This window comes from Equus quagga, chromosome 5 (assembly GCF_021613505.1).
Source record: "Equus quagga isolate Etosha38 chromosome 5, UCLA_HA_Equagga_1.0, whole genome shotgun sequence".
Taxonomy (NCBI): Eukaryota; Metazoa; Chordata; class Mammalia; order Perissodactyla; family Equidae; genus Equus; species Equus quagga.
In genome coordinates, this window is record NC_060271.1 from 19,839,558 (window position 1) to 19,863,926 (window position 24,369).

General features: G+C 43.7%; 1 protein-coding gene across 1 annotated transcript in view; it reads left to right on the forward strand.

The window, feature by feature from the left end:
- The window catches only part of INPP5B (inositol polyphosphate-5-phosphatase B), a 48,714-nt gene that overhangs the window by 19,459 nt on the left and 4,886 nt on the right, over positions 1-24,369 (forward strand). The window contains 13 exon segments of the mRNA XM_046662343.1: positions 8,004-8,100; positions 9,710-9,877; positions 10,734-10,835; positions 11,928-12,042; positions 12,402-12,518; positions 13,412-13,599; positions 15,113-15,224; positions 17,145-17,254; positions 18,079-18,214; positions 19,876-19,986; positions 21,203-21,365; positions 22,204-22,439; positions 23,519-23,632. Of these exon segments, the coding sequence (XP_046518299.1) occupies positions 8,004-8,100; positions 9,710-9,877; positions 10,734-10,835; positions 11,928-12,042; positions 12,402-12,518; positions 13,412-13,599; positions 15,113-15,224; positions 17,145-17,254; positions 18,079-18,214; positions 19,876-19,986; positions 21,203-21,365; positions 22,204-22,439; positions 23,519-23,632 (1,769 nt within the window).

Genomic DNA, 24,369 nt, shown 5'->3' on the forward strand with positions numbered 1-24,369 from the left:
AATAGAAGTCCTATTTTTTCTTTCTATCTATGTGTTTTTTTTCAAACTGCTACTAAGTTGTTAGGACTTAAGTACTTAGTAATTTATTTGGCCCTAACTAAAACAGAACTGTTACGTACTTCTTTTGGCCTAGAGGTACCTTGAAAAAATTATGGAGGCGGTAAGGGTGCTGTGAACCAAGAAAGTTTAGGAACCCCTGGAGTAAGGGGATAGAGTGATGTGGGGTGGTGGGCCCGGTTTAAATGGGGTGTCAGAGCTACTGACAGTTGAGCGGAGGCCTGAATGAAATGGACTGAGCAGGGGCTGGCCCTGTGGCCGAGTGGTTAAGTTTGTGTGCTCCGCTGCAGGCGGCCCAGTGTTTCGTTGGTTTGAATCCTGGGCGCGGACATGGCACTGCTCCTCAAACCATGCTGAGGCAGCGTCCCACATGCCACAACTAGAAGGACCCACAACGAAGAATATACAACTATGTACGGGGGGCTTTGGGGAGAAAAAGGAAAAAATTTTAAAAATCTTAAAAAAAAAAAAAAAGAAATGGAGTGAGCAACATGGAGATCTGGAGGAAAAGCATTCCAGGCAAAGGGACCAGCGAGAGCAAAGGCACCTAGTTGGGAATGAGCTTGACACGCTCCAGAACAGCAAAAAAAGGAAGTGTGACTTGATCTGACCCGGTGAGGTAGAGTGTGAAGGCTGAGGCCAGAGAGGCCTGGAGGCTGGATTAGGTAAGGCCTTATCAACTCCATTCAGGAGGTTGGGTTTTATTCTGAGTGTGGTGGGAAGCTGTCTGAAAGTTTTAAGCAGGGAAGTTACTTCATCTGATGCAGTGATGCGCTTTCTTACTGTTGTCTCGGTGAGTGCTTCTGGGTATGTTTTTGAAGGTAGAAGTTGCCTGAACTGCTGATGAGCTGGATAGGGGTGTGAGGGGACAAAAGAGGAGTCACAAGGGAGTGTTAGGTGTTCTGAGCAGCTGGTTGACGATGGTGCCATTTACTGAGATGAGGAAGACTAAGAGGGGAAGCAGAATATAAGAATCTGGAGCTCAGGTGACAGGCCCTGACTGGAGATGTAAATTTGGGAATGATCAGCAGGTAGCTGGCTTTTAAAACCGTGAGACTACATGAGGTCACCTAGATGAGGAAGAATGGCATTAGAGAAGAGGTCATCCCAGGACGTAGCCTGGAGTCATTCCGGGGCTGGGAGGTCGGGTAGGGGAGAGAAAACGAGGAGGCTTCAAGGCCTGAAAAAGGCGTTTACCAGAGGAGGGAGCGGTCATCTTTCAAGTGCTGCCAAAGAAGGTGACGCGGGCTTAGCTGAAAACTGGGACTTGACCCTCGGATATGACAACAAGGAAGACTGTCCAGTAGCTTCACACCAGCAGTCGCTGTGGGTGGCGGGGCCCGAGGCCCCGTTGCAGGCAGTTGAGAAGAGAGTGGGAAGTGAGGCAGAGGCTGGGTGAGCCTTTCAGAGAGTTTTGATTTCAGTTCCCAGTACGCCTTTTTAAAAAATAAACATTTTTATTTTAGAACAGTATTAGAGTCTCAAAAAAATCGTGAAGATAGCACAGAGAGATGCCATTTATCCCACACCCAGTCTCCGCTATTATTATCTTACATTAGTTATAGCACATTTTTCACAATTAATGAACCAATATCCGTACATTATTATTAACTGCAGTCCATCCTTTATTCAGATTTCCTTTGTTTTGAGCTTAGGTCCTGTTTCTGTTCTAGGGTCCTGTCTAGGGTACCACATTATGTGTCGTCCTCGTGTCTCCTCAGGCTCTTCAAGGCTGTGACCGTTTCTCATTGTGGGTGTTCCTTGCTTTTGACGACGTTGGTAGTTTTGAGGAGTACTGATGAGACATTTTGTGGAATGACCCTTGATTTGGATGTGTCTGGTGTTTTCCCCACGGTTGCACTGGTTTTACAGGTTTGGGGAGGAAGGCCACAGAAGTGAAGTGTCCTTTGCATCACAGCATCTTGAGGGTACGTGCCGTCAACATGACCTGTCACTGTTGGCGTGAACCTCGAGCACCCGACTGAGGTCCTGTTGGCCAAGTTTCTCCACTGTCGTTCGTCCTCCCCCCCGCCACGCTGTCCACTGTGGAAGCAGTCACTGTGCACAGCCCACACTCAGGGAAGGGGCGCTGTGCTCTGCCTCCTTGCAGGCAGAGTATTCACCTAAATTATTTGGAATTCTCCAGAGGAGATTTGTCTCTTCTCCTCCATTTATTTTTTTATTCAATTTATTTGTGTCAACTTGGACTGATGGATACTTATTTTGTACTTTGCATTATAATCCAATGCTACTTTATTTATTTTGTTGCTCAAATTATTCCAATCATGGCCCTTGGAGCTCTTTCGGTTGGCTCCTGTGTCCCTTTGACATACCCCCATCCCCGTGGGTGTTTTATTTTCGTGTTTTTGAACACTTTCTTGTTTTCTGGCACCTACAAAATGCTCTGGGCTCATCTTGTGTATTTCCTGCCCCAGTCCCAGAATAACCATGTCTGAGGGAGCCCTGGTTCCTTGTGTTGGAGAATGGTATTAGAAACCAAGATCTGGGTGTTAAGTGTGGTCCTTGCTACTAGTATGTCCTTGCTTCTAGGCCCTCTTAGGTGACAGAGCAAGGAAACATTTGTGTGTATACTTACCTGTGTGTGTGTGTGTGTTTCTAAATGTAACCATCTCCATATTAAGGTCAACATGAGTTCATATTGATGTCTCCAGCTCGAATCCATTCCCACATGGAGCATTCCAGCTTCCTCCTTGCTTGTCTGGAACCTCCTCCTCCAGCAGTGGGGACCTGGCCCTCGCCATCTGCCGTGCATTGGCTTCATTCTTCAGTCCCAGTGTGCACGTCTAGTGGCTTCCGAGTTGTTAACCCACACCCGTGGGAAACAGCATTATCAACTGGAGTACAGCGCTTGCATGCGGTTCCTTTTGCCTTCAGTCTTGCAGGCTCCACATATTTCCAAAGGTACTTAGGTCAGCACTTTTTATCCCACCTCCGGTGAGGTTGTTTCACACATTTGTAATGTAGGTAGATTCTTTTGTCATTTTCTACGTTTCACCCCAGGATCCCTGACCTCCAAAATGATTTTTTAAAAAAATTTGGATACATTAAGGTTCACTTTGTGCTGTCAAGTCCTATGGGTTTTGAAGGTCATACATAGTGTCATGTATCCACCATTATAGTTTCTTCCAGTTTAGTTTCACTGTCCTAAAAAGCCCCCTGTGCCTCACTTATTTAATCCTTACCCCAGCCCCAACCCCTGGCAACCGCTGATCTGTTTACCATCTCTATAGTTTTGCCTTGTCTGGAATGTTATATAATTGGAATCATATAGTATGTAGCCTTTTCAGACTGGCTTCTTTCATTTAGCAATATGCATTTAATATTCATTCATATCTTTTTGTGGCTTGATAACTTCTTTTGTTTAATCGAAGTATAATTGACGTACAATATTATATTAGTTTCATGTGTACAACATAGTGAATCAACATTTGTATACGTTGCAAACTGATCACCACAATAAATCTAATTACCATCCATCATCATACAAAGTTACTACAATATTATTGCTGTATTCTCCATGTTGTACATTACATCCCCATGACATATTTATTTTATAACTGGAAGTTTGTACGTATTGCTCCCCTTCCCCCATTTTGCCTCCCCAATCTCCCTGCCCTCTTCTCTGTATCTATGATTCCAGGTTTTGTTTTGTTTTGTTTGTTTTGTCTTTTGGATTCCACTATAAGTGAAATCATGCTGTATTTGTCTTTATCTGTCTGACTTATTTCGCTTAGCTTAATTTTCTCAAGGTCCTTCCATGTTGTCACAAGTGGGAAGATTTCATTCTTTTTTACAGCTGAGTAGTATTCCATCGTGCATATATATCACATCTTTGTCCATTCATCTGTCACTGGACACTTAGGTTGTTTCCATATTTTGGCTATTGTAAATAATGCTGTAGTGAACATGGGGGTGCATATATCTTTTTGAATTAATGTTTTTGTTCTCTTCAGATAGATACCCAGAAGTGGGATTGCTAGGTCATATGGTATTTCTATTTTTAATTTTTTGAGGAAACTCCATACTGTTTTCCACAGTGGCTGCACCAATTTACATTCCCACCAACAGTACACAAGGGTTCCTTTTTCTCCACATCCTTATCAACACTTGTTATTTTTTGTCTTTTTGATAATAGCCATTCTGATAGGTGTGAGGTGTTATCTCATTGTGGTTTTGATTTGCATTTACCTGGTGACTAATGATGTTGAGTATCTTTTCATGTACCTCTTGGCCTTCTGTATGTCTTTGAAAAGATGTCTGTTCAGATCCTCTGCCCATTTTTTAATTGGATTTTTTGTTTTTTTGTTAGTGAGTTGTATGAGTACTTTATATATTTTGGATATTAATGCCTCATCAGATATATAATTTGCAAATATCTCCTCCCATTCAGTAAGTTGTCTTTTTGTTTTGTTGATGGTTTTCTTTGCTGTGCAGAAGCTTTTCAGTTCAATGTAGTTTCATTTGTTTATTTTTGCTTTTGTTGTCCTGCCTTTGGAGTCAGATCTAAAAAACATCGCTAAAACCTATGTCGAGGAGATTACTGCCTGTGTTTTCTTCTAGGAGTTTTATGGCTTCAGCTCTTACATTAAGTCTTTAATCCATTTTGAGTTGCTTTCTGTGTATGGTATAAGATAATTGTCTGGTTTCATTCTTTTGCACATGCCTGTCCACTTTTCCCAGCACCATTTATTGAAGAGACTGTCCTTTCCCCATTGTATATTCCTGCCTCCTTTGTTGTAAATTAATTGACCATATGTGTATGGATTTATTTCTGGGCTCTTTATTTTGCTCCATTGATCTGTGTGTCTGTTTTTGTGCCAGTACCATACTGTTTTGATTATTATAGCTTTGTAGTATAGTTTGAAATCAGGGAGTGTGATACCTCTGGCTTTGTTCTTCTTTTTCAAGTTTGCTTTGGCTATTCAGGGTCTTTTGTGGTTCTATACAAATTTTAGAATTATTTGTTCTAGTTCTGTGAAAAATGCCATTGGAATTTTGATAGGGCTAATGCATTCTTTTTTATTGTTGAATAATGTTTCATTATTTGGATGTACAACAGTTTGTTTATCCAGTCACCTATTGAAGGGCATCTTGGTTGCTTACAGGTTTTGATGATTGTGAATAAAGCTGCTATAAACATTTGCATGAGGCTTTTTATATGGACATAAACTTTCAAATCAATAATACCTAGGTGTGTGATTGCTGGATCCTTTGGTAAGACTGTGTTTAGTTTTATAAGAAACTGACAAACTACTTCCAAAGTGGCTGTACCATTTTCTACTCTTACAGTCAATGAACGAGAGATACTGTTGCTCCACATCCTTGCCAGCAATTGGTATTGTCAGTTTTTTGGTTTTCAGCAATTTTAATAGGTGTCCCAGTATGCCATTCATTAACTTAAATGCTTGGTTCTCTAAGCTTTATAGTTCAGTGAGAGTAAAGTAAGAGAGGTAGAATCCAGTTGGTGATTTGATTTCCAGAAATAATTAACTAACCATGGGTTGTAGAATTCTAGAAACAACCTATTCTCTCTAGTTCTCCCTTTCTTATTTTTCTTGTTCGCTGAAAGATGATCTGAAACATTCCAGAGAAAGCTACAGACTTGCACTTAGATGGGATTATATTTATATAAGGCACATAAAGGTCCACATTCATCTAGTATTTTCTATTGAATTGTGGAGTGATTGAACTTCTTAGAATGCACCGGCTGGCATGCTGGATGATGGCGATGCAGTGATGAATAGATTGGAGATGGTCTTGTCCTCAATAAGCTCGCAGTCTAATGAGGGAGAGAGTTACAGTAGACGCCAATCAAGGCTGTGATGGGAGAAGCACAGGGAGCTGTGGGAACACCAGTGTCAGGGCATCTGGCCAGTGTGGGAGGAATCAGAGAAGGCTTCTTAGAAGTGACCTCTGAGATGTGGCCTACAGCAGGGGGTGGCTAACTGCAGTCCGTGGGCCAAATCCTGCCGCCCGCTTTTGTACAGCCTGTGAGCTAAGAGTAATTTTCATGCTTTTAAATGTTTGAAAAGAATCACAAGAGAGTACTATTTTGTGATATGTGACAATTACATAATATTCAAATTTCAGTGACCATAAATAAAGTTTTATTGAAATACAACTACGCTCATGACTGCTTTTGTACTATAATGGCAGAATTGAGTGGTTGGATCAGAGTCTATAGGGCCTGCCAAACCTAGGGCATTTGCTCTCTGGCCCTTTAGAGAAAAAGTTTGCTAACCCCTGGCCACAGGATGGGTAGGCGTTAGCCACATAAAGCAGGGTGAGGCAGAAGGAAGTCAGGTTCTAGTGGGATCTTTGTACAACAGCAGTAACTGTAATATACTTAGAGTTTGGCATTCAAGGAGGGAGGGGGTCAGAGGACTGAGGTGAGTGATGTGGCTGAAGAGGTGGGCAGGATCTGGACTGGGAAGACACTTGGCAGCCATATTATGGGGTTTGGTGTTGTCCATAGGGAGCTTTCAAAAGGTTTTAAGTGATGTGATCAGATCTCTTTCAAAAAGTCTTCTGGCCACAGTGTAGAGGTTGGGTTAGAGGGTGGGGTGAGAAAGGAGGCAGGAAGACTGGTTGAGGTTTTTGTCATTCCAGGGAGATATCGGTAACATGGATTAGTATAGTGACATTGGGGGACAGGAATATATTGATTTGAGAGGCATTTAGGAAGAAAAATGGAAAGGCCTTGGTGATTGATTCGAGGCATTGAAATGCTATTCTTTCCATGTTTCAAACTGTTGTGTTTTCTTTTTCAACTCCAAAGTTTGTTTGTTTTTTCTGGCTCATGTGAATTCATGGGTGAAAAATCCATGTTTAGTAATAGTCTTTAAAGCAAAATTCTTCAGTGACGTTTCACATCTCTGGTGCTCCTTGCAATCTGTGTATCACAGCAGCCTTTCTCTGTGGCCTCTTCGTGCTGTTCCCTGTTGACAAGAGATTTGGCTTTTAAGGAACAGAGAAGCCATTGGCAGATTAATTTTCCCTTTCAGGTTTATTGTGGTGTAACAACTTTCCCAAATATGTCTTTGTTGGAAGTCCTTGGGCTCTTTGGTTTTCAAGGCAATTTGTTGCCTGTGACAATTCTTCTCATTCTCTAGAGCACTGAGACACTTTCCAGTTCTAGATCTCTGACCCTTGCCTTTTTCCTCCTTGGAATTGAAGTCTCACTTGCAGTAAATGGTAATAAGATCACTATCTTATGTTTTATAATATGTTCTGTGGTTTTCAAAGTGCTTACTCACACGTCAACTACTTGATCCCTACAATAAACCTGTGAGGAAGGCAGGTCAGGTCAAGTTGCTGAGATCAGGAGAGGTTAGATGACTTGCCCCAAGTCAAAAGGTCAATAAATAGTAGAGCTGGTGATAGAACTTAGGTCTGCAGATTTCATGGCTTTATTCTTTTTCGTTTTTGAGAAAGATCGGCCCTGAGCTAAGATCTGTTACCAATCTTCTTCTTTTTGCTTGAGGAAGATTGTCGCTGAGCTAACATCTGTGCCAGTCTTCCTCTATTTTGTATGTGGGACGCTGCCACAGCATGGCCTGATGAGTGGTGTGTAGGTCGACACCCAGAATCTTAACCCATGAACTCCGGGCTGCCAAAGTGGAGTACGTGAACTTAACCTCTACACCAATGGGCTGGCCCACGGCTTTATCCTTTTTATAATGCACTCCGTCTCCAAGAGAAAGGAGTCGGACTAGCTGGGAGAGGTATGTTTTCAGCAGTAAAGACATCGGATGAAATATTTTTTTTTCCTCTTTGTGTGCTCTGTGGGAGCCTCACCTGGACATGACCATAGGCCTTTCCTACACTTTCAAGCCATATGTGGACAACCAGTGACAACTGAGAAGCTGTGGTCTGTATGTTGAAGCGTATGTTTGTGTTTTAATTCCTTCCCCCTCTCTTCTCAGGTAATTCTCACTTTGATGATTTGAGGCCAAATGGGAAAGGCCTGCTTGTGGACCAGAGCTCCTGGGGTCAGGATAAACCAGAAGACTTGCTCCCAAGGTAATGCGGCTCTCCCTTTGTGTGTACCTCTTAGGGCCGAGGTTTTCCTCGTTGTAGAGCTGAGATCATTCCCGTGCGTGATGTTGCCTGGGGGCCGCTGGCCTAAGAAATGTTGGACAGGGGCTGGCCCCGTGGCCAAGTGGTTAAGTTCACGCGCTCCGCTGCAGGTGGCCCAGTGTTTCGTTGGTTCGAATCCTGGGCGCGGACATGGAACTGCTCATCAAACCACGCTAAGGAAGCATCCCACATGCCACAAGTAGAAGGACCCACAACGAAGAATATACAACTGTGTACGGGGGGGCTTTGGGGAGAAAAAGGAAAAAAATAAAAAATCTTAAAAAGAAAAAAAGAAATCTTGGACATTGATTGTGCGTTTACTGTGTAGGCAGCCGCCATGAGCTTACGTGGATTATCTTGTTTTCACCTGAGAGGTGGGTGCCATCGTTTTCTCTGTCTTTCAGCTAAGGAAACAGGTGAAGGAGAGAGGTTATGTGACTCACCCAGGATCCAGAACGAGCAAGTAGTGGCTCTAGCTTTGAAACTGGCGTCTGATCCTGCCTTAGAAATGTAGACAATCAGAAACATTTGGATTTCTCCCTCCCATTCTTTTAGGAGTTTCCTGACTTTCAAGATAGTTCCTTATTCCATTTTTTTTCCCACTATGTGCTGTTCTATTTCATCTGTGCTCCAGTGCCCCCTACTGTTCATAGCCAGAACCATCTAGTCAAGATGAAACTTGATTTGTGTCATTATTTTAATTATGTACTTAAGCAACAGTGAACGGTCCCTGCAGTTTAAATGTAGCTGGATCTGTCATTCTCAAGTCACTTTCGAGCCTTCTTGGTTTACATAGATACTTTTATATAGCCTTAATTAGTATGCACATGACGACAGTAATGTCAAACACTTGTGTGGCATTTATTCGGTGTCAGAAATTGTTTCAGGTGCTTTAAATATCTTAATTCATTAAGTAGTCTTCACTGAAAGCTTCTTGAGCCATTATTAGGATTCTGTTAGGTAAATATGTCAAACTTTGCTTAACTTTAAATGTTGGTATTTGAATACTTTTTAATACGACTATTAAAACTACATAAATAATAGTGGAATACAAATTTTCACGGCCTTTCTTTTTATTTCAGATTATTCCTGTGGAATACAGTAGACTTACCAAGTCAAAGGATCTGGACAGTTTTATAGTCTTGTTATGTGAGACACTAGGGTCCAGAAAGAGCCTTGTCCAACCTGAGTTCTAATCTGTCCACACTCTGCCTTCATCCAACAGGGTGAATCATTGATGATGCACAGTCTCATTTTTCTCATTTGAAAAATGAAGGGATTCGGTTAGATAATCTTCAAGGTCCCCTTCTGATCAAAGATTCTGTGAATCTATTATTAGAAGATCTCTGGACCAATATACTGTGCAATCAACGACATATGAGTTCATTTAATTCCATATAGAGATAGTGTTGTTTTAGCAAACAAGTTTTCCTTTGGCCCCCTTTAGTCTTCTGTGACTCAGATGGTGTGTGTAGAACCTTCTAGCTTTACATTCACGTATTTTATCATGGAGGGCTCATCAAAATATGATTAAAAAAATTTTTTTTTCTAGACAGAATAAATCCAAGTCTGAAATTACCAACATGGTTCGCTCCTCCACTATCACAGTATCAGACAAGGCTCATATTTTATCCATGCAGAAGTTTGGATTGCGAGACACATTGGTGAAATCAGAGCTCTTGCAGAAAGAAGAGGATTATACCTACATTCAGAATTTCAGGTAGCTAACTGGGTCTTAGACTGTTTTCATAGCAAAATGATCGTTCAGCTCTGTGAAATTTAAGCATCCCCTCACCTCACCCCCATACCCATCATTTTCTAAATGAGTGATTCTTTTCCCTCTTCATTAGCAGGCATTTATTCTGGGGCTTTTCTGGCCAGGCACTGTGACGGGTGTGGTATAGTGGGAGTGACCCAGCTTGCAAATAGTTACAGAAATGTTTGAAAAGATATACGGGTGCAGAAGGAGGAGAAATGCCTCGATCTTTGCCTGTCCCTCTGTATCCCTTGGCCTTTCTGGGCCTTTGAAGAAAGTCATTTAAATTGAAGTTAGTAAAATAAAATAGTGTTTGGTAATCTTTTTAGACAGGATTACTGAAAGTTAAATGAATAAAGGATGTGGGATTCTGCCATATCTTTTAAAGTGATTGCATTGGGACTATAAGACAAAGTAACATAGCTTCTAGGGATATAAACAGTGAATTATGGTGAAAAAATAGCCTTTTGAACCCTGGTGTTGCTTTCCTTCCGAATGTAATTACCACGGTGCTTTCCAGTAGCATACACAGTAAAGAATCATCTTGTGAGTTATGGCTCCCTAATGACTGTTAAAGCTAAATAGGAATGTTCAGAGTAGACTTACACTGTTTGAAATTATCACAAAAGCAACAAATAGTATGGCAGATTGCAAGTAACCCGTTGGTGCCACAGTCATTGGTCTAGGTTAGATGTGACATTTCTTATGTTGTAAAATTCCACTCCCGAGAGACTGAAATGAGGCAAAATCAGCATAAAATGCTTTTCCTTGTCATCTCCATAGTCCTCCTGAGTAACTGATCAGTTTTCTTTGGTGACAGGTTTTTTGTGGGAACATACAATGTAAATGGACAGTCCCCCAAAGAATGCCTCCGGCCCTGGCTGAGACATAGTGTCGAGGCTCCAGATGTGTACTGTGTAGGGTGAGTGCTTCTTTTCTAGTTGCCTCTACATCCTCAAGATGTATAGCTGTGGTTGAAGGGATGGGGACATGAATATGTAACTGAGTCTTCACAGCAGGTGAAGGAATTAGAAAACAAGTGTGTGCTCAATAATAGCTGCTTCTCTGTTTGATGTTCTGGCACTATTTTAAATTAAATTAAAACCAAATTTCTGGTACTATTAAAGTGATGTGCTTGGCATTTAAATGCTAATATTTAATTTTTAGTGTAACTCTGTTAACATCATTGCACCTTGAACCGAATTTTATTACTTTGACAAAATTCAGTACTTTATTGGGGCTGGCCAGTGGCATAGTGGTTAAGTTCACACACTCCGCTTTGGCGGCCAGGGCTTCGCTGGTTCGGATCCTGAGTGCAGACCTACACGCGGCTCATGAAGCCATGTTGTGGTGGCATCCCACATAGAAGAACTAGAAGGACTTAGAACTGGGATGTATAACTGTGTACTGGAGCTTTGGGTAGGAAAAAAAAAAGATGCAGATTGGCAACAGATGTTAGCTCAGGGCCGAGCTTCCTCACCAGAAAGCATACCTTAAAAAAATAATTCAGAACTTTATTGGTCACAAAGTAAACATATCTTTGCCAGAAAAAGAAGGTTAACTTAAGGAAAAAAAGCTCCAGCAGTCAGACATTTTTTTTTCACACCTACTGTCTTCTCACTGCTGTACTGGGCACTGTTGGTGGAGAGGAGGTAGCAAGGAGGCCTGCGTGGTGACGTGGAAAGGGCCTAGAATTGGCTATTTGTATAGCCCTGGGTTTGAGCCTGTTTGTCACTTGGTGCTTGTATGAACTAGTGACCTCAGATGTAGAAGGGGGACACTTCCGACTCCTCCGCAGGCTGGTAGGGAAGAGGAAGTGGTCCGTTGCTTGTGAAGGCACCTGCTAAGTCCTTTGGCATTTAGTTCCTCGGCTCTAGGTGTTTGTTTTTCTTCCCTCCTGAGCGTCCTGCAGTTTATCTAGAAAGCTCGGATTTTCTCACCTAAAGCAATCTGAGAACATGTCATCTTTCATGCTCACTTTCTCTACTGTCTAACTGATTGTTTCTCCTAATAGGTTCCAAGAGCTCGATCTGAGTAAGGAAGCCTTTTTCTTCCAAGATACGCCAAAGGAGGAAGAGTGGTTCAAAGCTGTATCAGACTGTCTTCATCCAGGTGCCAAGTATGCAAAGGTAAGAGAGGAGTGAGGGATCTTTTGGTTTGATGGTGCCACGCAGGGACATTCTAAGGCAATCTTTCACTTTTCCCATGACCTTTATTATAAGCCACTTGTAATTATCATGCGATTTTCACTTCTGGGTGCTCCAGAAGAGGCGCCCGTAGGTGGGAACGATGCAAGTCTTGGCACTTGTAGGCTGTTTGGTTCTCACGTAGCACACTCAGTGAGTCGAACAGGTAGTTACCTTGTGTCCTAGTAAGGTGGGAAAGGAGGGACACTCTCAGCCAGCTTCAAGACCACTTTTCCTTTGGGATATTCTTGTTTTCAACTTCTAATAATGCTGTGGCTTGAACGTTTGGCTCTATTTTCCAGATAAAGCTCATCCGACTGGTTGGCATCATGCTCCTATTATACGTCAAAGAGGAACATGCAGCGTACATCTCAGAAGTGGAAGCTGAGACTGTGGGGACAGGAATCATGGGGAGGATGGTGAGTTCTCGGATGGTCTGTGTGGCACGCTGAGGTCCTTGATCCCTGAGGTCTTGACCCCGTTTCTAATGATACCATGACTGCGTGTGTCCCAGTTTGAGGGTGCTGGTACTACAAGATGAGTGGTACCCTCAATCAGGGCCAATTGAACAGAATTTAGAAATTTATTTAGAAACCGTGTTTTTTTTTTAAGATTTTAGTTTTCCTTTTTCTCCCCAAAGCCCCACAGTACATGGTTGAATATTTTTAGTTGTGGATCCTTCTAGTTGTGGCATGTGGGATGCTGCCTCAGCATGGCTTGATTAGCAGTGCCATGTCCGCGCTCAGGATCCGAACCAGCAAAACCCCGGGCTGCTGAAGTGGAGCACGTGAACTTTACCACTCGGCCATGGGGCTGGCCCCCAGAAATCGTGTTTCAGTGAATGGCTGGCTGATTTGCCGAACTGACGCATTCCCCTGTGTTCACTCCACTCTGGAGCCTCTAGCTTATCCTTCTGTTTAATCCGTGAACTATGTCGCAGAAACTATGTTGGGTCACCAAGGAAAAGAAAGAATGCCGATAATAGGTTTGCAGTTTCCTCCTCTTCTCGAGATTGTTAGAATCCTGCTTCTAGGTTCTACCGCAAGAGCTTAGCTTCCCATGGAGAAGGGAGAGCACATGGTTTGCCTGTGATTTAGTGAAAAGTGGACTCAGCTTTGCCACTGACTGGCTAGTCATTGTGCCTTGTTGGGTTTGTTTTCTTACCTGTGAAATACAGACAATAACACTGCTTTACTGACCTCACAGGGCGATTATGAAGACTAATTAGGAGAAAACACTTTGGAAGTTTGCAGGTTTAAATGACTAACACAGTTAAGGTGTGAATTGGATTTTTCTGGGCTCCTTTTCATAGGGCAACAAAGGAGGCGTGGCCATCAGGTTCCAGTTCCACAACACCAGCATCTGCGTTGTGAATTCTCACTTGGCCGCCCACACAGAGGAGTGTGAGAGGAGGAACCAGGACTATAAGGACATTTGTTCTCGAATGCAGTTTTGTCAGGTTGACCCAGGCCTTCCCCCGCTCACCATCAGCAAGCACGAGTGAGTCTGGGCTTCCACACCACGCAGTTCACCGCGCCTGCTGGGCAGAGCTGTGGGCCTCTGTTTGTTAGGGAGGTGCCTGGGGGAGGCTTCCCACGGCTGGAGTGGGAACTCCAGCAACCCCCGCTTACACGTGGATTATGTCCTTTGGAAATGTTTAGTGTCCCGACGTACCATCTGGCAGACCTCTAGCATCCTTCTCAAACATCACTTGTCCCTGGAAAATGTATAAGATTGATTTTAATGTGGGTCTGCCTTGATCCAACATCGTGAGGAAAGCAACCACAGAGCAAGATCACACACCAGGCTTTAGAAGTCTGGTTTAGGATTTGATGTGTCTGTTCTTTCCAGGAGTGTGGGTAGTTGAGAACTGGACCGCATCTGTCTCCCTTCACATCGTCTTTTATACCTCTTGATTCAACCTTACAAAGCTATAGTTGCTGCTGCTTGGAGCATCTTGTGCTAATTTTGGTCTGTTCTCTTTATTTCATTTGTCTCTAAAACCTTCTATGTGTCTAAATTCAAGGCATATTAGAATTTCAGGCTTTACAGTAACACTTGAAGCTTGTGCCACTTCTTTCATAAAGAGGAAGAAGCCCGTGGGGCCTTGGTGTCCCCCAGGGAGTACACAGAGTCAAGCCTCTCTTCCTGCTGCTGCGGTGGCAGAACTGTCTTGAGCTCACTGGTGTTCTGGAAGCTGACAGAATGGCTTTCCTTCTCCAGGGAGCCAAGCAGGGAGGGTGTCTTCCATTCTGCTGAACCTGCAGCGTCCTAGTTGCAGCTTGCATGTCAGTTTGTCTGCTTTTAGTGCATAGATGCATTTATTTTGGTGTGTGTGTACTGCTGTGCAGATTCTCTGATGACCTGCTTGTTGGCTTCAGATAGAGCAGTATTGGGCCTTATGGGATATGTGATGTCATCTGGGAGCATTCAGTTATCTTTTTCCCAAAGTAGCAGGTGTAGTAAAACAACTGTCACACTGCAAAAAGAGCCAACTGATGACACAGTGGTGGTTACACCCAGACTCCACTGTAACAGTCGAGCTTTGTTCCAGAGGAATTTAGCTCTAGAAACAAAGGCTGAGAGTGTGTTTTGTGGACTGGAGTGTGCCTGGCGGCAGAGGCAACATCATGGCCTCATCTGGTTTGGGGTCCTTGAGTGATTGACATGACTCCCAGTACTTGATCTCTTTTGCCTCTTCCCAGGAATGAGCTAATTTATTATCTTGCTTTTAGATCTTATTAGACTATCTTTCCAACTGAGCGAGAATAAAATAGTCAAGGAGAACTTAAGGTTGTTTATAATGAACTTGGACCAAGATAATTGAGTAGGCAGCATGTTAGACATGGTATCAAATGGGGTACCAAGAGAAAAAGGTTTCCTGAACGGCTGAGTCACTTCCCCACCCAAGTCCCAAGAGGCTGAGCCTCAGGGGCCTCCTGTCAGAAGCTCCCTGAATAGGATGGGTAAAGTCCCTCCCAAACCCTGTGACCTTTGTGCTCTGTCCTCACAGTGTGATCTTGTGGCTGGGGGACCTCAACTACAGGATAGAAGAGCTGGATGTGGAAAAAGTGAAAAAGCTCATCGAAGAGAAGGCCTTTCAAACCCTGTATGCATATGATCAGGTACAGATGGCCACCTGTGCCCTCTTCAGGCAGCTGCCCCCCACTGTGAGGCACAGAAAAGCCTGGCTTCCCAACTCTCAGCCTCTTCTTCCTCGACTTGGGAGGTTTCTTCCTTTCATCTGCATCTCCCTCGTCCATAGCTGTCTCCCCATTGGCTCATCCCTTGAGGCACCCGTCTCCCTTGGGAGCGAGAGTGTGTTCTCTCTTGTCTCCTGTGCTCATTCATTCATTCATCTATTCAAGTTGGGACTAAGAGGGTACCAGTCTTCTCTTAAAGAAGATACTTGATTAAGATGATTTACTGATTTTTCTGAACGAGCCTCCTGCTCCTTCCTCCTCCCCTCCAGACTTGTCCAGTGTGAATGACAACTCTTTTTTGTGAGTGGCTTTCTTCACTGCCAACAGGAATCAGTTCTGTAACCTGCTGTTCTCCCCTGTTATTTGGGTTAGCATTTCTTTCTCAGAACGTTAACCATTTATAGGACAAGACAAATCTGTTTCTCTGACTCTCCTCAGGTTACTCCTCTCAGTAGATTTCAGAACTATTCAAGCGGTCAAACTATTCAACTTTATCAATGTTAAAGTTCTTTTTCTTTTTAGTCTGTATCTCCCTTTTAATATCCTTCCTATTGTCATTAGTCTAAATCTTTCGTTACCTTGTTTTCCTCCCTGTGCAGAACAATTGAAGAAAACAAATCTAAACTTTATGTCTTTCTTTATTGAATAATCTCTTTGTTTACTCACTTTTCTCTCCAGCTCTTTTTCTTGGTACATTACTTTTATTCTCTTTAATCCTCATTTCAGCATTAACCCGGTCTGTTCTGTAACTGCATGTTTACTGCCTCTATTCTGGACTGGGGTGTTCTAACTGCCCTGTAGTTTAATACCCATCTCCTGTTGCCCTCTTTTCTGGTCTTTCCTCAAGTGATCGTACCAGTTTTGGGTGTTCTCTGCCTTCCAGATGATTTTAAAGTCTATATATACCCATGTTTAAGAATCATCTTACATTAGTAGCTAAATTTTTATTATTTCCTTTTGTATGAATGTTTATTTTTCCTTGATAGTTTTTTTAGGTATTCATGTTTTGGGGAATTCGGCAACTGTTGTCCCCTGGATAGCAGACCCTGTCTCCAACGTTAGAGGACAGTCCCTCACCAGTCCACGCAGTGCCAGGCCTGGTGCTCTGGGGAGAAGGCAGGGAACAGCTGTGGTTTTTCTCTCTTGCTGAGAGTGTGATCTGGAAGGAGCGCCCAGAATTAGTGCAATAGGAAAAAGGCTAGCCATTATCATAATGTGTCAGGCCCTGTTCAAGTTGACAGCTCATCTTCCCAACCATCCTGTGAGGCAAATTCTGTTATAAACCCAAAATCTACAGATGGGGAAACCAAGGCACAGAGCTTCCCCCAGTTCATATGACTAATTTGCCAAACTCCTTTAAAAAATTGTATTAATTTAAATTTCATTCCTAATTGTTTTGATATACTTCTACTCTATGTTTCTACATACATGGAAGTTCCCCTTGCTTTTTGGACTGTATCTTTTTCTATGTAGTTTTCTCTCTCTGTATTACTGGAACAATCTGTGCTACACAGATGGAGTGTTTGATACCGGGGAGGGAGAAACTCTGTATCCATTGGTACCTAATCCTCTTGGCAACATCTCAGTAGGATGGTACTCAGGGCCCTTCGATGCAGGTACACTCTTCTAAAAGAGCCTTAAAAACTGTGCAACAGCTGGAGCAATGGTCAGCTTGCTCCTCTTCCTGGTAGTTAAGCAAGATCTTACAGAATAGCTTTCTCATGGGCCTTTCCCCTTGGGTTAGGGTTCAAATTCCAGATTGATTTCCTTTCCTCTGCTAATTCAACGTTTGACCTTTTTCTTCTGAGATTTTTTTTTTTTGTCTTCTATCCTTTTGCGTAGCTGAAAACTCAGGTGGCTGCAAAGGCTGTCTTTGAAGGCTTCACAGAGGGCGAGCTGACGTTCCAGCCGACCTATAAGTATGATACTGGCTCCGACGACTGGGACACCAGGTGGGTCCGAGGTTGCTCCAGGGGGTTGAGCTAATGGAAACCCAGAAAGTTATGGAAGCACTTGCCCTCATGGACCTCAAGAAGAGGATAGGTTTCCTGTGACTTCTTCCCCGTGTTTTGCATCTGGTCAAACATTTTCTCTCCGAATCTGCTCATGAAGCAGCCTACCTTCCTGCATGTTTTATGTTTGACTGCCTTGCCTTTATTCCATAATAATTCTTGAGGCTGATTTACTTTTTAGCTATGCTTAGGGTGACAAGATGATTCCAACTGACTTAGCTTGTACTTGGTCCTTACATAGTAGTTCCTATTTTTTATTAGTGCTTACGGTATGCCCCGCACTGTTCGATACATTACATGTGTTATCTCGTTTGATCTTCTCAATAACCCACTGAAGTAAGTATGACTTATTATCCTCATTTTGTAGTTCAGGGAACTGAGGCGTAGGAAGATTAAAGAGCCTCCCAAGGAGGCCAGTGTGGAGCCAGGATGTGACCCCAGGCAGCAGGAATTCAGAGCCTGTTTTAGCCACCGCTTTTGAGGCTCAGGGAGCACTTACTTCTCAGGTTGCCTCCCCGTGGGAGGCTCAGTGCAGAGAATCGTTCTGAACGGTGCTTTGGCTCTGAGCTTTCACACTTGCTTTGGATGATACCACGGGACACATGGTATCCCTCGGTGGGCCCCAGTTGCTCCTGCCCTCTCAGACCCCTGGCCTGCACGGACTCGAAGGCTCTTCCCCATCATTCCCAGCTGAGCCAGGGCTCTAGCCAGGCAGGGGTGCTGCTGTGCCTGTGAGGGCCCCCAGTGTGGACTTTGCCTTTCAGTGAGAAGTGTCGTGCTCCTGCCTGGTGTGACCGGATCCTCTGGAAAGGGAAGAACATCACTCAGCTGAGTTACCAGAGCCACATGGCCCTGAAGACCAGTGACCACAAGCCTGTCAGCTCAGTGTTTGACATTGGGGTAGGTGGGCAGCTGATCCCTGTTGTAATCATTCTGTAGGGAATTGCTTCTCACAACCAAGACGCTTTGTCTCTCTCATCTCCTCCTCCCCCCTTGAGTGTAAGGAAGCTTCTTTTAAAAATTGTTTTAATTTCAATTTAATTCCTAATTGTTTTGGTATACTTCTATTATGTATTTCTACATACATGGAAATTCCCATTTGCTTTTAGTGTGGTATCTTTCCAGACCTTTTTCTGTGCATTTACAAATGAGTATGTTGGTGTTCTATATATAACATAGGGGATATTTTTCCTTTTTTGTAAAAGAGATCATGTTATGCACATTATTCTGAGACTGTCTTTTTTTCCCTCACTGACTGTGTCTTAGGAGATGTTTCCATGTCAGTAAAGGTGGAGCTCCCTCCTGGGTATTTTTTTTTTTTTAAAGATTTTATTTTTTTCCTTTTTCTCCCCAAAGCCCCCTGGTACATAGTTGTATATTCTTCGTTGTGGGTTCTTCTAGTTGTGGCATGTGGGACGCTGCCTCAGTGTGGCTTGATGAGCAGTGCCATGTCCGCACCCAGGATTCGAACCAACGAAACACTGGGCTGCCTGCAGTGGAGCACGCAAACTTAATCACTCAGCCACGGGGCTAGCCCCCGTCCTGGGTATTTTTAAAGGTTGCGAAAGATTCCACAGTATGGATGAATCATAATGTATATATCGATGGTCATTTAAGTTGTTTCCAAAGTTTTGCTGTTATATGCAGTACTGTGAGGACTACCCTTCACATATATCTTTGTGTACCAGTGTGAGTATTTCTATAGAGTGAAATTCCTAGAGGGGAAATTAATGGTTGAAAGAAAAATGTATTCTAGATTTATTAGACCCTGCTAAATTACCTTACCTTTTTACACTTGTACCAAACGTGGATGAGCTGCTTTTCCCACACCCTGGTTAATCTTGAATTTGATCAATCTTAGATTTCTGCCAACCCGATAATATTTCATTATTTTAGATTACATTTCCCTGATTACTGGTGAGGTCGACCGTCTCTTCGTTTATTTATTATCTCTTTGTGTCTCTTCTTCAGTGACTTCTGTGTTTCTTACATTACCAGTTCTCAAGGGGGCAGTGCAGGTAGAGGCATATCAGAATCTGAGAGTGTGGGTAGTTTGAAAAAAGCCTAATGAATGTTATAATTAAAGTTTTATTGTTGGAAAATGACAAAAATTGTGTTTATAATTCAAAATACAGAAGAGAAAGCCTGACAAAATCTTCTTGGCTGATGAAGCACAGGTTACAAAAGCTCGAGAAATGCTGCTTTAAATCAAAGCCCTAGAGAAGCTTCCCCTTGCAGGCCTGTTGGCAGCAGCCAGCACAGTGGAGCCAGGCACTGAGCATCTCCTGCCCTGGGCCCGACACCTGGCCAAACTACCAACCAGGCTTTCCCACCACGTCATCTTTCTGCCAGTCAGGAGGCAGCTCACTTGTACAAGCTTTGCCTCTGGGGGACCCTTGCAATGCTGACATTAATTGGGTTCTTGTTAATTAAATTTATTTAGTCTTCACTTTCTGTGTTGCTATCAACTGCAGTTTCCCCATGTTGTGAATGTTCTCAATGCTGAAAAAGAGGAAGTGGGCAGAAGCCAAGGCTCTCAGGCTCTGATGTTTCCCTTCCAGGTGAAAGTCAGAAATGAAGAGCTTTACCGGAAGACCCTGGAGGAGATTGTTCGCTCCCTGGATAAGATGGAAAATGCCAACATTCCTTCTGTGTCCCTCTCCAAACGAGAGGTAGGAAGGGCATGTTAAGAATATTGGCCTCAGGGCCCAGCCCTGTGGCTGAGTGGTTAAAGTTCCACACGCTCTATGGTGGTGGCCTGGGTTTGCAGGTTCGGGTCCTGGGCACAGACCTACTCCACTCACCAGCCATGCTGTGGTGGTGTCCCACATACAAAAAAAAAAATCCAATAGGATTGGCACAGATGTTAGTTTAGGACTAATCTTCCTCAAGCAGAAAAAGAGGAGGATTGGCAATGAATGTTAGCTCAGGGCGAATCTTCCTCAGTGAAGAAAAAAAGAATATTTTTGGCATCAGGCTCTTCTATTCACAGAACTTAAATCTCATCTGCCAAGGCTCAGAACTCCAGGAGACACCTATCAAATTACTGGACTCTAGTCTCTTGATAGGCTGCTTGTAGATAAAGTGAGGCTAATAACGCTAGCTGAGAAGAGAGGGGTTATTTGTTTAGATTATGTTAATCTCCTGATCTTCTAAACCAGAAGCCCTTAAACCTTTTGTGGCTCATTTATTTCACTCAAACATGGGCCGTCCGTGAGTTAAATAATGGCATAAATGACCCAGAATGTGTTTTGTTTGATTTTAGTATAACTGGTATGTATTCTTGCAATGGGTTTGTCTTCCTACCAATGCTTTGCTTTGACTGAGATTAAATTGAGTCTGAATTTCTTGGGTCTGCCTGAGTTGCTGGGAGGGAAGGCAGTATAGAAAAGCGATGGGCAGTGGGAGAAGTCAAGTAAGGGCTAAAGATTTTTCATGGAAGAGCCCCACCATAGATTATTCAGAATTGACAATACCAAGAAGTCAATCAAACGGGAATTTATGGTGAGGATATTTTTAATGCCCTAGATGTCCAGCTACTTGGAAAGATGGGCTTGGTTTTGATGTTTGGGGTTGGAATTTGTGAAGACCATTCGTATTTTGGAAATGGTCTTTGGTTATAGAAGATTTAAATTTTGATTCCTTCGGGAAATTTATTTGTAAGACAACACGAGTTCCTTGGGTTTTGGGGTTTCTGGGTTAAATACAGACAACTGGTCTTTAGTGGTAGCCACGGCCTCCTAGGTAAGTACTTGAAGCAAAAACATGATTTGAAAGAAGTAGTCCTTCATTTTCTTTCCAGAAAGGGCAAGGATTGCCCAGTTAGGGTGGCTGGGCAGGTTGCCCAGGAGAGGGCACTGGTCTGACTGGTCCCGGGCTCGTTCCCAGTTCTGTTTTCAGAATGTGAAGTACATGCAGTTGCAAGTGGAATCCTTTACCATTCATAATGGACAAGTACCCTGTCGGTTTGAATTCATCAACAAGCCTGATGAGCAGTCTTACTGTAAGCAGTGGCTGAACGCCAACCCCAGCAGAGGCTTCCTCCTGCCAGGTACGGCCTCTCTGCCCACGCTCCTGCTTCTGGTTTGGGAACCTTCCACCCTGTCTGCTCATTCTCCTAAAATAAGCTTTTTGTTCCTGAGAGTTTTCTTGTCTGCTTGAAACTTTTTAAGAGCCCTGTGGATGAACCATCCATAAATAACTATAAAATAGTGAGGAGCATGGGTTCAGTTTCAGAAGCCTTCTCAGTCATGTTTATGTTCCATAATTTCACAGAAAGAGAAAACATAAGGTTGCTGGGAAGCAGGCGCTGCTGTCGAAGGAACCATTTTCACTGTCTGCCTCACTATCGTCAGCTCCCAACTGTCTACTCTTGTGGGGCAAGACAATGGGCGGTAATCCAGAAATTACATCTGGCCCTGGAATGTACCCCGTGGCGTGCCCCCAGCTTCTCCTTTGCACTCTGTGTTGTGCTCTGAGGCAGAGGGATTAAGCCAGAGTTGTGGACAATTCACAGGCTGATACTTGCCGTATATTTTCTGCTGGATCAGGTGTCTTCATCTGACCTGGCTCAGGGCAAGCTCTGATCCATGCCTTCTTACTGTATTAATAATTTCCAGCTCGAGCTGTGCTCCTGAGAACTTGCATTTTATGGCAGTTGCCTATTGACCTGTTTTTGTTGGTTGTTTTCGTATCCCCACTAGGACTGCCCACTCCTCGTTCGTGTGTCTCCTGAGTGCTGAGCATGTCCTTAAATACTTGTTGGTCGGCTGATCCTCTTCCTTCCTCTCCCTAACTCTTTACACCTGACCCTCTTCCCGCTTATCTTCTTTCCCCCTTTCCTCTTGGCCTCCCACCCACTGACGTTCCTTTTTAAAATTTTTCTTCAGATTCTACCATTGAGATTGAATTGGAGCTATTTGTAAATAAGAGCACGGCTACAAAGCTCAACTCTAATGAAGACAAAATTGAGGACATCCTGGTTTTGCACTTGGACAGGGGAAAGGATTACTTTTTGTCTGTGTCCGGGAACTACCTGCCCAGCTGTTTTGGATCTCCCATTCATACGTTATGTTACATGAAGGAGCCAATCTTGGACCTGCCGCTTGAAACTATCAGGGAGCTGGTGAGTCACCTGCCACAAGGAAAGATCTAGACCCATGTAGCAGCCAAGCCAGTCAAACAAGATATTCCTGTGCCTACCTTCCCAGGAACCTGAGAATTCTTCAGCCTTCTTAGAACTTGCTTCCTCCGTCAGTTGTATACTGCTGTCTAACAAACTGCCCTGAAATTTTAGTGGTTTAAGACAACGGGTTCTTGCTTCCCATGACTCTATGAGTTTCCGGTGTGGCTCTTGTGCTGGTTTTCGTAGGCTCATTTGTGTGGTTGCAATCAGATGGCAGCAAGTTGTGGAGCCAGCCCAGATCCCAGGGGCAGGGAAGGACTCTCTACCTCTTGTGGTAAAAAGCTGCAAAATGATGTGGCCGTGTTTTCAGTCTTTCATACATAATGTATTAGAGAAACTCAGCCGTTGATACTAAGATATGAAGGTTCCCTGGCCCATGATATTTTTCCCTTTTTTTGTTTTAGTCGTCACTTGGTGGTTTATCATCCTAAACTAAATTTTCTGAGATCTAAAAGGCTCCTATGGTGACAATTATAATACAAGGGAACTAGTTTGGAGCAGATTTATGGTAGTATGTATGCGTTTTTCTTCCCGCCTCCAATGCATTTTTTTTTAAATTTAGGGAGTCTTGAACTCTCTTGTCTCCATTATACAGCTGGAAGCAGAGGCACCATAAGGAGAGTGATTTGTCTAGGTCACATGGCGAATTAACCTGGACCCAGACCTGGCACTCAGGTTTTGGGCTCCCACATCTGTGCTCTTTTTCCCCAGACCACACTGTCTCTGGTTCTGACAGTGAAGTGCTGTAGGCAGGAGGTTTTTCCTAAGACGATGGCGCGTGTTTCACCTGATGCCTTGACACTGCTTCCCATAAGCCACTCCCAGTTCTCAGAAGTCGCCATCTGTGCCTTGATTGCTCCACCTGATTTCATTTTTGCCGGTGGAATGTTTGCTTGGGGGCATTGACATGCTTCCCTTCTTCCATGGGTTTGCTGTCCCCATATTGTGCGTCCTCCTGAAGCCAGCTGGCAGAAGTTCCATTGGTGGGCTTTCTTATCAGGCTTTTTACTTCTTTGCAGACTCTGAGGCCACTATGGACTGAAGACGATGGGAGCCAGTTAGAGAACCCCATGGAAATCCCCAAAGAGCTCTGGATGATGGTTGACTACCTGTACCGAAATGCGGTCCAGCAGGTAGGTGGCAGTGAAGTCATCAGACCTGATTGAGGCCAGGCTGCCTTGAGAAAGAGTGTCAGCCCCTAGAACTCTTGGCATAAAAAGTTCTTACCCTGAGGAACTTGTGGAAAGTTGTTGTTCCCCCAGGGAGTGAATGAGGGATAGATAAGTTCATGTTTCACACCCCTGTGGCACCCTGATGTTACATATGGTGCTTGATTACCCCCAAGGGAAGCAGCCTTGCACAGAATGGCCTTCCCAGCACAGCATGTTCCCTCCCCTGGCCTCTGGGGTCCCAGGTAGAAAGTCAGCTGGAGACTTCTCAGGGTGTCACTCTGCTCTCCTTTTTGGGAACTCTCTCCAGCTTCTGGGAAGGGTAGGGGCTCACTTGTTGACAAGGCAGACAGAGGCAGGGGAGTTCTAGAGGGAGGTGGGCAGGCTTTCTGGGATCAGGTTGGTCAGTTTCACTGAGTCATTTTTAGAGCTCCCAGGGAGACTGATACCAACTATAATCTACCACCACTTCCAAGCCACTTACATTCTTTGGATATTCTCTTTTCACTTTTGTTTCCCTCTCATTTATTGAGTGTTACAATGTACCAAACGCTATTCTAAGTGTTTACAGCATTGCCTTATTTAGTTCTCACAATAGCTCTCAGATGAGGAAACAGATGGCCAGAAAGGTTGAAGAATTTTGTCAAGGTCCCAAAGCTGAGAAATAGGTAGGATTGGTATTTGAACTCACAGACTCTGGC